The sequence below is a fragment of the Brachyhypopomus gauderio genome, chromosome 9 (genome assembly GCF_052324685.1).
Source record: "Brachyhypopomus gauderio isolate BG-103 chromosome 9, BGAUD_0.2, whole genome shotgun sequence".
In the NCBI taxonomy this organism is placed as follows: domain Eukaryota; kingdom Metazoa; phylum Chordata; class Actinopteri; order Gymnotiformes; family Hypopomidae; genus Brachyhypopomus; species Brachyhypopomus gauderio.
In genome coordinates this window covers 8,615,228-8,628,798 of record NC_135219.1, presented here as the reverse complement: position 1 = coordinate 8,628,798, position 13,571 = coordinate 8,615,228, and the positions used below count along the sequence as shown (strand labels likewise).

The following is a 13,571-nucleotide window of genomic DNA, read 5'->3' as shown; positions in this document are numbered from 1 at the left end:
AGGGTTAGGGTTAGGGTTAGGGTTTAAGCCTAAGCAATAACCCTGTAAACATGACACCACGCAGACCTAAGCGTCCTGCGCATGGACCCGCCAATGGCTGAGAAGCCCCTCAGATTTACCTCCATAGCGGCGACGTCCTGTTCGGTCTGAAAGGGGCACGACTGGGCGAACATCACCATCTTGACAGAGCTCCAGGACTCCACCTCGCTAGCCAGGAACAGCAGCTGATCCCACACCAACAGCCCAACCTGCAGGCCGTCTAGACAACTGTCTGTCTTCTCGCTCACCTGAGGTAGGAGTGTGAGGAAACATCTCACATGCAGTAAACAGCGTAATGTAGGTAGTGTTGGAGAAGTTGTGGATCTCTCCAAGGAGCAGAATGTAGGGGTGTTGATATGAGGTGTGTGTGTGTGTGTGTGTGTGTGTGTGTGTGTGTGTGTGTGTGTGTGTGTGTGTGTGTGTGTGTGTGTGTGTGTGTGTGTGTGTGTGTGTGTGTGTGTGTGTGTGTGTGTGTGTATGTGGGGGGGGGGGGGGGGGTGTGTTTGGCATACATCCAGCCAGCGGTCCATGAATTCATCAGCTTCGCTCTCAAACGGAGAATCTGGGCAGTCTGGGAGCTTCCTGATCTGACACTGCAGCTGTCTGCACATGGTCCTGAACTCCTCCATTACGTCCCCGAGAGACGCCAGCTCCACCTTCATACTGTTCACCTGGACATGAGAGCAGATGTACACACACACGCACACACACACACACACACACACACAGACAAACAGACAGACAGACAAACACATACACAGACAGACAGACACACACACACACACACACACACACACACACACACAGACAGACAAACAGACAGACAGACAAACACATACACACACACACACAGACAGACAGACACACACACACACACACACACACACACACACACACGCATACACACACGCGCATACACACACACACACACACACACACACACATACACACACACACACACGCATACACACACACACACGCACACACACACATACACACACACACGAACACACACACGAACACACACACACACACACACACAAACACACATACGCATACACAGAACACACACTTATAGACACGCATAACATGGTAATTCTTTGGATAAATTTTTCCTTGATCCAAACTTTAATTAAAGTTACCAAAGCATTAACTTGAGAGACAGAAAGAAGGGCAAACAGTGATTGAACATGACGAAATATCTAACAAGCTGTGTCCTTTTTTAATGACCAGCATGAATTAATGTACAATGAAGAGTTGCAGTCTGCCTGCAGTGTAAAACACCCCACCACCCTCAGCACGGAAGCGTCTGCCCTCAGACTGGACATATAGAAGTGTGAAATGCAGAACCACTAGATTAAAGAACTCTTCTCCCCCACTGCTACCAGACTCTTGAATCTACCGCAGAAATAAGGCGTTTTACCCACGAGTACATGCCACTGACCTCACTGTAGCACATGTTCACTACTGCAGCCGACGTTTACAACTGCACTATTGCACATCTATAGTCGTGTTTCTCCATGTATATAACATCATTCATTGCTGTAATTATTGTACACTTTGTATGTGTACCTCTCTACTTTATTTAATCTATTATTCTTGTTTATTGTATTTTTCTTTTATTTTCTATCTGGTATACTTGGCAAGGTGCAAAGTAAAAATGTCATTATACTTGGAAACCTGTTTCCTACTGTACTAATGACAATGAACTCTTTGAATCTTGAATCTCATGTTGGAGAGATAAAGAGGTGAATGCTGCCCTCTGCTGGCCGTGAGCTGTGTTTACAGTGTATGTGGACCATGCCCTACCCTGCTGCACAGGGACTGAAGGTTCTCCTTGCCCATGTAAGAGGCCCTCTCGCCGATGGTCTGCTCGGCCCGCTGCAGGGTGCTGCCCAGCTGGTTGCGGCAGCTCTGAAACCTCCTCAGGAGCTCCGCCAGGTCCTGGAACTGCTCACGGCTGCAAGAGACCCAACAGGGCAGGTGTTCACCCGGGCCGCGGGCCGCCGGCTGCCGTCTCGCCCCCCCTACAACACCGACGGCTGCTCCAGCCGCGACGCTCTCACCTCTCAGCGGCCGCTCGCCGGGCCTCCTCCCACTGCTCCTCCAGCTCCACGGCCTCCGTCCAGCCGGTCCGGGTGGAGGCGTCTCGCAGGCTCTGGATGTCCGAGCGCAGAGCGGTCAGCTTGCTGGCCACGTCTGCCAAGCAGCGCAGTCTAGAAGAGAAGGAGAGAAAGAACAAATGGATCAGAAAAAGGACCCAGCGGTATCAGAACCCATGAACAGAATGTACAAAAGGCCCCCAAACCGTGGATGAATAAGTGAGAAATATCAAATGTCCCGTCTCACCTGGTCTGCAGGGCGGGCAGAGTGGCCTCCTTCAGGTTCTGCTTCTCCAGCGCTCCCTGAACCTCCCTCAGCGTGGTCTGCAGAGCTCTGCTCCTTCGCTTCAGCATCCGCTCCGTTTGCCCCTCCCCCTCTGCCCCTAGAGCTCCTCCCTGTGCTCCACCCCTCCCCGCACGCTCCGCCCCTGCCACGCACTTGCTCAGTGCCGACACCAGGTCCTGGCAGCTGGCCGGCCCGGAGTCCATACTGAGGGTCATCGCCGCGTCCGCGAGCAGCTGGTCCAACCGCACTGCCTCCTCCGCGAGCCGGCCCAGCGTCAGCCGAGCGCCGACGGCTGCGTGGGCCCCCCCCTGCTGGAGGGGTGGCGCTGGATGAGGACACCTCCCTGTCTAGCTGCTGTAGGCCGGGCAGGTGCTGCTCCAGGGCCTCCAGAACACGGCGCACCCTCCCCCAGCCGGAGGCTCAGCTGGTCCAGGCCCGCCACGCAGCTCTGGAAGACCTGCTGCAGGAAGCGTTCCACCTGGACCTCAGCCTCCGGGATGCCGGCCGGGTCAGACTGCTGCCTCTGAGACTCCAGCAGCTGCAGGTCCCTCTGAACACGCTCCTCCAGGTTCTGGGGAGAAGATCATGAAAACATAGGGCTTGATGTGATGTTTGGTGTTATATCATTGTATAAATCGTGTTTGTATAACACTTTTCAAAAGAGTTTGTACCTTTATGTCTTCGTATAGAGTTCTGGGGTCAGCAAGTGTAAAAACCAGTGATGTCGACAGGTTTTTTAACAATCTGGTTTAGCTGATCAGAGATCAGTTTGATATGACTATCAACTGGTTGTAATAGCTCCAGTGCAATCTCCAGTGGCTTCATCCTAGATCAAAAGATGTGTGACAATGTGTGACAATGATGCTTTAATCTGGCACAGGTAGGGTGTGTGTGTGTGTGTGTGTGTGTGTGTGTGTGTGTGTGTGTGTGTGTGTGCATGTGTGTGTGTGTGTGTGACCTGGTCTGAAGGCTGAGTCTCTGTCCTCTCCACTGATGAAGGAGCTGGTTTCTCTCTGGCTCAACACTGCTGCCCTCCTCCATATGTCGGGAGCTCTGAAGCTCAAACTCAAACCACAGGGCCTCTGTCTGCTGCCACATGGCCTGTTTAAAACACAACCGTCTCCTTAAAAGTCTTTTTAAAAGTCCATTTGCCAGCCTGCAACAGCACACAGCTACAGTTACCAGGGAAGAAAAAGTTCTGATTTCAGAACGGACAGTGAAGGTGTGTTGTGACTATACAGTTAACATGTCATGTGTGAAGAGTGAGACTGACCTGGAGCTGGTGCAGATGGGCAGTTAGGCTGTCTGCTGAGGGGCAGGAGCCCGTGGGCGGCCCAGCACGCAGACCCTGACCGTTCACCTGCAACTGCTGCTGGAAAGCCGAGCGTGCTCTCTCGTAGCTGTGGAAGAAACAGACACACAACCCTGTGGCTCAGCCAGATGCTCGGGTCTCTGCCCCGCTAACGTGCACACAAAATAGGAAGCGTCCAAAATGCTTTCTGCCGTCATATGGGTGTGTCAGAGCTTAGGTTCGTGTGTTTCATATGAGGTGAACAATAAGTAATCGCAAGAGTGAATTACCTGCCCTGGGCTTTCTGTTGGGAGGTCTCCTCTTCCTGTTGGGAGGTCTTCTCTTCCTTTTGGGAGGTCTCCTCTTCCTGTTGGGAGGTCTCCTCTTCCTGTGCATGGACAGTGTCAACAACAGTCCTCTCAGCGCTGTGTCTGGTCTCCAGGCTCCTGACCTGTACGATGCCCTGCAGAAGAAAGGTGGGAGGAGGCTGGATTATGAGGTGGCTCTGTGCTGGTGAGCATGTCCACGTCCTCCTGTAGTGGATTAACTTCACTAAGCTACTAATGAGCTTAAGAAGGGTCACACTCAGCCAATCAGTGATTCTGTTAAATTTGCACTGGATTTTTTATAGACACTTACTCAACACCCTTCCTGTTCTAGAATTAATGTATTCCTACAGTGTAGACACAGAGATAAACAAATATATAAACGCATACACTCAGCTTTACGCAAACACACATACACACACGTGCACACATGTACCTGGACGTGCACCTGGCTGAGTGACTGGTTTGCAGGTAGTCCGGCCTCTCTGAGCTGGGTGTTGACCTTTGCTTGCTCCCTGCTGCTAGGAACAGACACATGTGTGTAAACCCACACACACATCAAGGAGCAGGTTCACTCAGGTCATAAGATCTGGAGTATGGGAGCCCTGCCAACTGGCATGGTGATATATGATAGCTTACAGTAGCATTCAAATCCCTCTCTCTCTCTGTGTGTGTATATATGTATGTGTGTGTATATATATGCTGAGCAGGGCTCCGGGCTCTAGTGTTGTAACCCTGTCTTACCGGTGCAGCCTTGGGAATACCGTGGGGCTTGCGGCCGGGCTGACCTGGACGGCCTCCCCCGCTGGGCTGGGTGGTGGGTGGGGGCCACTCAGGGGCCGCAGCGCCTCACGGAGCCCCTGTAGGGCCAGCAGGTGCTCCTCTGGTCGCATGGCAGAGGAACACACCTGGGGGAGAGGAAGAGTGCAGCATGTGTCAAAGTTGAGGCCCCGCCTACAAGCAGGACACACTCTGGCTGCGGCCCCGCCCACAAACAGGACACACTCTGGCTGCGGCCCTGCCCACAAACAGGACACACTCTGGCTGCGGCCCCGCCCACAAGCAGGAGACGCTCAGGGTGCGGCCCTGCCCACAAACAGGAGACGCTCGGGCTGCGGCCCGCGGCCCGCAAACAAGCAGGGCACACTCGGGCTGCGGCCCCACCCACAAGCAGGGCACACTCGGGCTGCGGCCCCGCCCACAAGCAGGAGACGCTCGGGCTGCGGCCCCGCCCACATACAGGAGATGTTCAGGACATGTATTTTTTTAAAAGGCAGAGTTAGTCAGTGCAGGTTCATGTTCAGTGTAAATTAGTGTGTTGAATACAATGGTTTTTTTTTTAGGCAAAGTAAATCATATTATGTGAACAGGAAGCTTGACACTAACATGTGAAAGGTTATCAGTCCCGGGCTCTGTGCAGAATACTCCTGTTCAGTGGCTAGGGCTAGGAGGTGAAGATCTCCTTACGTGTAATGAGGCTTGAAAACAGTACCCTGGTAAGTGATTAGACTTGTACCACTAGTTCCATACTAATGCAGAAGAGGTGTTTACCCCTTACGTCCTGCCCAAACATGTCCAACAGCCTTCAGTGATAAATGCATTCATCTGAAAGACTTCATGATTCAACACAATGGGAATCTCTGGGCTCTGGTTCAAATCAGTGGTTATACAAGGGTGGCGTTCCAGAAGAATCACAAAGCATATTTTAATTTTTCCAGGGCATTGCTAAATATTTTTGACACGTATCCCTTACAACCCTTTTCATAGACTGCATAATTCTGCATATTATGTTTCTATTAGCGCATGAGATTTGAATAAAGTTAAATAAAGGGTTGAAGGGTTCTCAGTAGGCAGCATGTTTAAGGGTTCTTAGTAAGCAGCATTTTTAAGGTAACTAGAACTGGGAAGACCGGTACGTCGGGGGCACATGCACTATGATGTAAAACGCTGTCTATGGAGACAGCTCACTAGGTTTGGGACAGACCCAATGAGTGGGCAGAAGGAGGTGTGGCAGGCTTACTCTCGGCTACAGTGTGCTCATGCAAGGACAGGTGAGGAGGTGTGGCTTTAAGGTACCTGTCGCCGGCACACCTGCTCTTGAGTGAGGGCTGGTTCAGCCTCCACTGAACACCTCAAGCTATTTGACTCCTTTCACTCAACATTCTGTCTCATATCGGCCAGATGGCACTCAACTGCTGAACGCACAGCTAATGCAGTAACATGCAATTGAGTCGTCCCAGCATTCAGCTTAGAGGGATAAATGATGGTGGTGGCAACCAAGGATAATAGAAGTTCTGTAGTTCTATGTGCAACATGCCGGCATCTGTGCTCACAGTATCATCATACTGAATGATCTGCACTGGGGAACTCCTGGTTCCTTTCCCTCTCCACGAGTGACCAGGGTGATTTTCATGATTTTCATGACTCTACACAAGTCTTAACAAGCTCTAAAACAATTTTAACAGATCTTTCTAAACCAAATTAGTTCAAGCACCTTAGCAACTGACAGGTCAGAATCAATGTCACTAACATGCGGATAACTGAGGCAGGTTTTGTGGCGTACCTCCCACTGGGCCCTGACGGACAGAGAGAGATGCTCCATGTCTCTCAGCTGGGCCTTGGAGCAGAATGTTCCTGCTCCCTCCACAGCTCCCAGGAACTCCTCCAGCATTGCAGGCGTAAGGTCTTTCAGCGCCCCCTATAGGGAGAAGGAATGATGCATGGCAAGAAGTAAGATCCCATCTTGTTGGTCGACTTTCAGCTCAGCTACTCTCAAGACAAAAGCTATTTAATATTAACTCAAACAATCTAATTACAGATATAAGCATTAAATGACTAAGGACAAGGACTTAGTTCTTGGAACTACAAGAAGGTCAAAAGCAAAAAGAACATCAGTGAAAGCAGATTCACCTGCTTCTTCTTAACTTCTTCGGACACGTCCCTGCTGCTGAAGGCGGTTATGACCTCATCTATGTGCTCAAGCAGACGGCGATGGGCCTTGTCCATCCTGCTCCTAGCCATGGCCTGTGCTCTGGAATACATTTCGCTCTGCGCGGGACTGTGGGGTGTGCTGGAAGTCTTGCCCATGTCCCGCTGCCTCAGGGGTGTGCCTGGGCTGAGAGGCTTTGGCTGGATCTGGGTCTGGTGCACCTTGGCCTGAGTCTTGCCGAGTGGTAGGGAGGACTCAAGGGAAAAACGATCCCTGGCCACGTGCCTGTGATGCTGGTGTGGGCTAGGCGCTGTGGTAGGAGGTTTGGTTCTGGGTTGAGTATCGGTTTGCTGGTGTGAGGTCACTGAGTGAACGACTGTAGTGCGTGTGTTTTGAGAGATGGAGCTGGAGACCGATGAGCCTGGAGACTGCTGAGGTTTCTCCACTGGGGCACAAGTCTCCGCCTGACTCTGTGGTTTCTCCACTGGGGCACAAGTCTCTGTCTGACTCTGAGGTTTCTCCACTGGGGCACAAGTCTCCGTCTGACTCTGTGGTTTCTCCACTGGGACACCAGTCTCCGTCTGACTCTGTGGTTTCTCCACTGGGGCACAAGTTTCCGTCTGACTCTGTGATTTCTCCAGAGGGGCACAAGTCTCCGTCTGACTCTGAGGTTTCTCCACTGGGGCACAGGTCTGTGATTGACTCTGAGGTTTCTCCACTGGGGCACAGGTCTGTGACTGACTCTGAGGTTTCTCCACTGGGGCACAGGTCTGTGACTGATTCTGAGGTTTCTCCACTGGGGCACAGGTCTGTGACTGACTCTGGCCTCCCTGATCCTCATCATGAACTTCCATATGGGCCTCTTTTCTAGAAAGCAGAACTGGGCTCTGTTGGGGCTGTACCCCCTTTGCAACCAGCACATCACGATAAGATCTGCGTTGGAGCTGGGAACCACCCACAGGGGGCACTTGGGGTTTGGTGGCAGATTTGGCTTTCATTTGTTTTTCTACCAGAGAATATCCATGAGTCTGCTGGATCTCAAACTGTGTTGGACTATCCTGTGAGGGCTTCTTAACTTTGGTGAAGATCTGAGCCTCATATTTCTGGAATGTTCCTGTTTGAGGCTCTGGAGTGGTGAATGCACGAACAATGACCTTTGGGGGGGGTTGACCACTTTCTGCCTCTCTCTCACGATTCACATCCATGCAGCTAAGCATCCCTCTTATCTCCTAAAAGACAGATGAAAAAGAAAACAAATTTCATGAACACTGAAACAAGGTAGTTTTGAGTTCCAGAGGTTTAAAGGGGAACCCACTGCAGGGTTCTTGCAGGTTTCAGTGAGTTAAATTTAAGACTTTTTTAAGACCTTTTAAGACCATTCTCAGTGAAATTTAAGACCAACACAACATATTACCACAAACAATCCAATGATCCCAGAAACTCTTAAAACATTTTATTTTGATTAATTTAGTTACAGGATTACATTAATTCAATATTAAAACAGATAATCAAAATAGTAACATTCTCAACCCAAGCAACCTTACCAACACAACACTAGCATATCTACATACAACCTCACCCTACATATCTCTGAGTTCTTCCTTTTCAGTACCAATCTCAGTTTCAAGGATTTTGACTTGGCCAAGCTTTTCTGTGTATGCCCTTCTCAAGGCATTTGACTTGGAAAGGAGCTGAGCCATCTTGGATCCAGCCTTGCCCTCAGCTTCTTCTGCAAGAGAATCTGCCACTCTAGCAAGACAGGTGGACACGTCTTCCAAGCTTTTCTTCCTTTTCTTAAAGTCCTCTAAAGAATGCTTAGTCAGCTTTCTTTTCTGGCTCTGGGATTCCTTTTCTTTCCTGATTCGTTCCTGATCCAGAAAGAGTCAGTATTTTGACCGTGCTGCACCCACAGATGCTAAGAGTTCCTTGGTGAGGGGAACCTGTGACACCTCCATGCATTGTGACAGTCACATATGAGTCTGTGTGTGACAATTGTGTCCTCTTGCATGTTTTCTGCCTCCACCTCCTTGTTGGAAAATAAGAAATAAAAAGATAGACGTACACCATCAAATTAAATAATCATACACACATTATACATTTAACAACATGTAGACTCAGCCTATCTTCCAATATGTCTAAGGCATGGTTTGACCAAAATCCTCACACCCTGCAGCTGATAAAATTTATTAAAATGTTACATTTTGGTTAAATTACTGAAATAAATGAAATTATAAAATTAACTAATTAAATAAAGGCTCAGAATTTTCTTTCCCCAGGCCATCTGTATCTTAAAACACACAAAACTTTTTTAACCCCCTACCTTCTTTTCTATTTATTATCCCGATGAAACCAACTTACTTTGTCTAGCCATGCTGAATATGAATTTGAATGTTAACATTGAAAACGTTGGGACACACTACCTGTTTTTACCCTATGTATATATGCCCACTAAAAGGCAATACATCAGTACAATGTAAATAAAACCATGTGCAATCCATGAAACAGAGCATGGGACAGTGGAACATGTTTCAAAACATGACATAACCCATCTACAGGGCATAGTTGTTTTTTTTTTTTTTTACATTTTACATGATTTAACACAGTAAATATATTTTTATTTCCTCTAGCTGGGATTTAGCATGCATTGAAACATTTCTCTAACTCAATGCCATGGACAGTACATGGTTCTGAGATGTTTTTGTATTGTAGCCTAATTGTATAAAATGGTTAACACATTGAAAAGAAGACTGTGGAGCATAAGTAAGGATCACTTACTTTGATACGTTTTGGTAGATCCTGCGCTGTTTCATGGCCCATGAAATGATGGCCCATGAAATGAGAGCCCATGTACCTCGATTGCACATATCCATTGCTCCAGAACCGAACATGAATATCCAGCTGTTTGGATTTTGTGGTTGAATTAAAGCTTTCATCGAACATTAACACATACGGCCCGGTAAGAGCGTATCAACTCTCTCTTGATGAAGTCTGCCAAGCCAAATCTAGCTATATATGCGATTTGTTTAGTCCACACGAAAACTTTTTCGCGATATTCGAACCAGGGAACATTGCCGTCACTCTATCCTAATGTAGCCCGAATATCATTAGCCGAAGCACTAGTGATACTGCGGTGGAGTCCGGCGGGACCCGGCACTGACGATAGCGAAGACGGCGGGGATGAGGCACAAAATTGCGTGAAGGCTTTTCGTGACAAGGGCCGTTTCCTGCCTGCGGTTATTATGGGTTTTGTAGTTTAATTAATTAACACGTATCAACACCTGTAGCCCCGCACAAACACAGACAACACAGAACTGACTTCCGGACGTTTCGATTAAACTACACTTTTCTAAAATTAACTAAGGTAAAATTTTAAGACCTGACTAAATTAAATTTAAGACCTTGGATGAAAATCTGGCTGTTTTTTAAGTCTTTTAAGGCCTTAAATTTAAAGTTTTGAATTTCAGACATTTTAAGACTTTTTAAGACCCCGCGGGAACCCTGCACTGTTTTACTGGTTTTCTGGTTTCCCCTTATTTAACTGTTATATGGGTTTTTTTCAATGCAAACAGTCTGCAGAGTTAGAAAAACCAAAGTACATGCCAGAGTCAGTAACCACCTCCCCCAAACCAGTTTTTTCAGCTGCCTGAAATGTCTTGTTGAAATTTGTAATTTTCTTTGTTCCAAGATGACATAATCTTGTAACACTTTCCACACTGCCAGCCTAATGGCAAGCTTGGCACTCCCTCACAGCACAGTAGCAAGAACTGGAGGCTAGCAGGTGTTGGTCCACTGTTGGAGACATGCCAAGGAGACTGTGTTCTGGGCTATGGGGGGAGAACTCCTATTTATGCTACACCAAAGTTGGAACCACAAAGAAGTTAGTGGTCGAAGTAACTGTGGTACCACTGTTCCCCGCCCAGTTCCAGTTATTTTACTGTTCCTGGCTCTTCATGGAGGGCTGCTTCAAAAAGCACGTGCAGTTCAAACCTGGAGCTTTGTATGTCTTACTCCTGAAGCATAGGGCACTTCCAATTTATGTAGCCGGATGAAAAATTCAGGTTCATAACTAAGGTTTCTTCATTATCATTGGTGGATTTATGATGTTCAAAGCAAAAAAAAAGTAGCTATTTGTAAAGCTATGGGTCATGTTGTGTGATGTTGTCAGTAGCTAAGCTAAGCTAATGCTCAGGGCCAGGCTTCTTGGCTAACCAGACTAACTCGACGACTAATGTTATTGTGTTATAATGGTTTTTGCTAATCAGCTGCAGTCCTATGTTTACCTAAAATTGTGTGGAAATATGGAGATTTTTTTTTCCACAGAGATGGAAATTTATGTGGAGATGGATTTATGAATACAAGCTGTTACAGTCACAATCCACTGTAGACTTCCACTAACCGGCTAGCACGTTTCTCATGCTTCTGGTATTTTTACTGCCTGCAGGGAACTGAATGTCCATTTACAGGACCAGAAACCACCAGACACTAATGATTTCTAAAATATTTAAAACACACTGCTCAGGAGAGAAGGGTCTGTCTGCGACTACAAAACAGGGCCGGGATGTGTAGGGGTGGAGCTACTCTGGCAGCTGACCAATCAGAGCGGACTGAGTACATCAGGAGGGGGGGCTCAGACACATGATCTGTAACAGAGCGCTACAGACAGAATGTGAAAAGGGTTGTACAGTACAAGAACAATTATGTGTATTTGGAATAACGAAGCATATAAACCTATTCTAGTAGACCCCGAAATACAATAAAATGAACTCTGAAAACAATAGATGAATAATCTGAAAATAAAAAGGCAGTATAGGCCCACTCAGCAGCTGTGCTCCACAGTTACCTGAGAGTGCAGCAGGGTGTCCTTTACTCTGTCCTGTAGGGCGGAGACACTGAGGCAGGGCAGGGTGGACCCCTTCTGCACGTCTGCCAGCAGAACCTGCAGATCCTGTCTCTCCGCCATCACCTGTCCCTCCAGCTGCAGGCCTTTGGAGAGCAGCGTCTGGAGAGCAGAAATGCATCTGCTCTGAAATATGATTGGATTTCAGAAATGGATTCACTGAAAGGGGCTGAAATGTTAGACTCACCTTGACGGTGGGGATCGGCCCCTGGGGGCCCGTGTGTTTGTAGATATCCAGGGCCCTGCTGCTCCAGTTAGTCAGCTCAGTAAGTCTGTCCTCCAGCTGGGACACGCCCTTCTGTAGACCCTCACACAGCCGGTCTGCTGTGCTCAGAGCCTGTCTCATCTGCTCCCATTCACACACACACACACACACACACACACACACACACACACCTCAGACACCACTCATAAAAACACGAGTCTCTGAAGATGAGGACATGTGCAGGTGTTATCACCTGTGGAAGTGTGCGTTTGAGATTCTGCAAAGCCTCCTCACTGAACCCTGGTGATGCAGACAAACAGTGCAAATCCAGTTCTGATAACTTCTTCTCCATGTCCTAGATAAACGGTCAGAGAAGAACAGTGACTATGGAGAAAAAAACTCTAATTATAAAAATTATAAAGCAGTCTTGTAAGACAAAAGACATAAGGAGACACAACACACAGGAGATGCACTCCAGACAAAAGCTCATGTCCTGCTGAACTCAGGCTGTGTCTAGGGGAGGCCGTGGTGCGGGGTACCTGCAGTCTCTCCCGGTACGAGCGAAGAGCTGGGGAGGAGACCTCCACGGGCTCCCTCAGTACACAGCCGGCCTCCTGCAGCAGGCTGTGGGGAACAGGAGCCTGAGGTGTCCTTGTGATGGGCTGCAGAGGGGTCACCACCTGCACACAGAGGCCCGTGAACGCTCCAGAAACAGAGCCTACAGGCAGACAGGAGACACCAGGACAGCACTGTGCACACTCACAAAATTGGTCTTCTTGATGAACTCGGCCCACTTCATGTTGAGTTTACTGAGCTCGTCTGTCAGGGATTGGCTGGTGGAGCTGTCTGTCATCTCAATCAGGAAGCTTCCGGTTTCATTCAGCTGGGTGTGGCGGGTGCTCCATTCAAACACACTGCAGGAGGCCTGCTGTGAGACACACAGGCAGGATGAACGTTCTGAGGTCAGACCCCAATAGGAATTGTTCCAAAGAGGAGATATCAATATGGTAAACATCTAAGAGTTGTGAGAAATGTTTAAAGCAGACAAATAACTCCAAAAAAGTAAAAAGTAACAAATTCCAACCACCAAGGAAATCCCTGCTTGCAATTTTTTTCCACAAACTTTTTTATGTCATATAAATGTTATAAGTCATATGATGTATGACTTCTTTAGTACAGTAATGGTCACTTGTAGACTGCCAGTCAGACTGCCACCACTACTGCCTGCATACACTATACACTCAAGCTAAACACACTGGACGGTTGAGGCCGAGTCCCCGGGTCGTACCTCTGCTGACTGGAACTCCTGGGCCAGGATGAGCTCCAGCGAGTGGGAGAAGTTCCTGTAGGACTCCCAGGCGGCCAGCACACGGCCCATACTGTCCCGCGTGGCGATGGCCGCCTCTGTGGCCACGCCCACCTCGCCATCCACCTCCTTCACCTGCCGGCTCACCGCCCGGACGTCCTCCGCTGCCAAGGACAGAGAGACGTCAGGA

At 48.6% G+C, this 13,571-nt stretch overlaps 1 protein-coding gene across 1 annotated transcript in view; it reads right to left on the bottom strand.

Moving 5' to 3' along the window:
* syne2a (spectrin repeat containing, nuclear envelope 2a) overlaps positions 1 to 13,571 on the bottom strand; it is a 79,858-nt gene that overhangs the window by 55,446 nt on the left and 10,841 nt on the right. Inside the window, 21 exon segments of the mRNA XM_077018216.1 lie at positions 120 to 287; positions 552 to 710; positions 1,849 to 1,999; positions 2,106 to 2,255; positions 2,389 to 2,770; positions 2,830 to 2,998; positions 3,099 to 3,140; positions 3,142 to 3,253; positions 3,386 to 3,528; positions 3,701 to 3,827; positions 4,009 to 4,181; positions 4,481 to 4,565; positions 4,789 to 4,952; positions 6,608 to 6,742; positions 6,955 to 8,202; positions 11,814 to 11,972; positions 12,058 to 12,216; positions 12,329 to 12,430; positions 12,615 to 12,755; positions 12,839 to 13,003; positions 13,364 to 13,545. Coding sequence (XP_076874331.1) covers positions 120 to 287; positions 552 to 710; positions 1,849 to 1,999; positions 2,106 to 2,255; positions 2,389 to 2,770; positions 2,830 to 2,998; positions 3,099 to 3,140; positions 3,142 to 3,253; positions 3,386 to 3,528; positions 3,701 to 3,827; positions 4,009 to 4,181; positions 4,481 to 4,565; positions 4,789 to 4,952; positions 6,608 to 6,742; positions 6,955 to 8,202; positions 11,814 to 11,972; positions 12,058 to 12,216; positions 12,329 to 12,430; positions 12,615 to 12,755; positions 12,839 to 13,003; positions 13,364 to 13,545 — 4,316 coding nt within the window.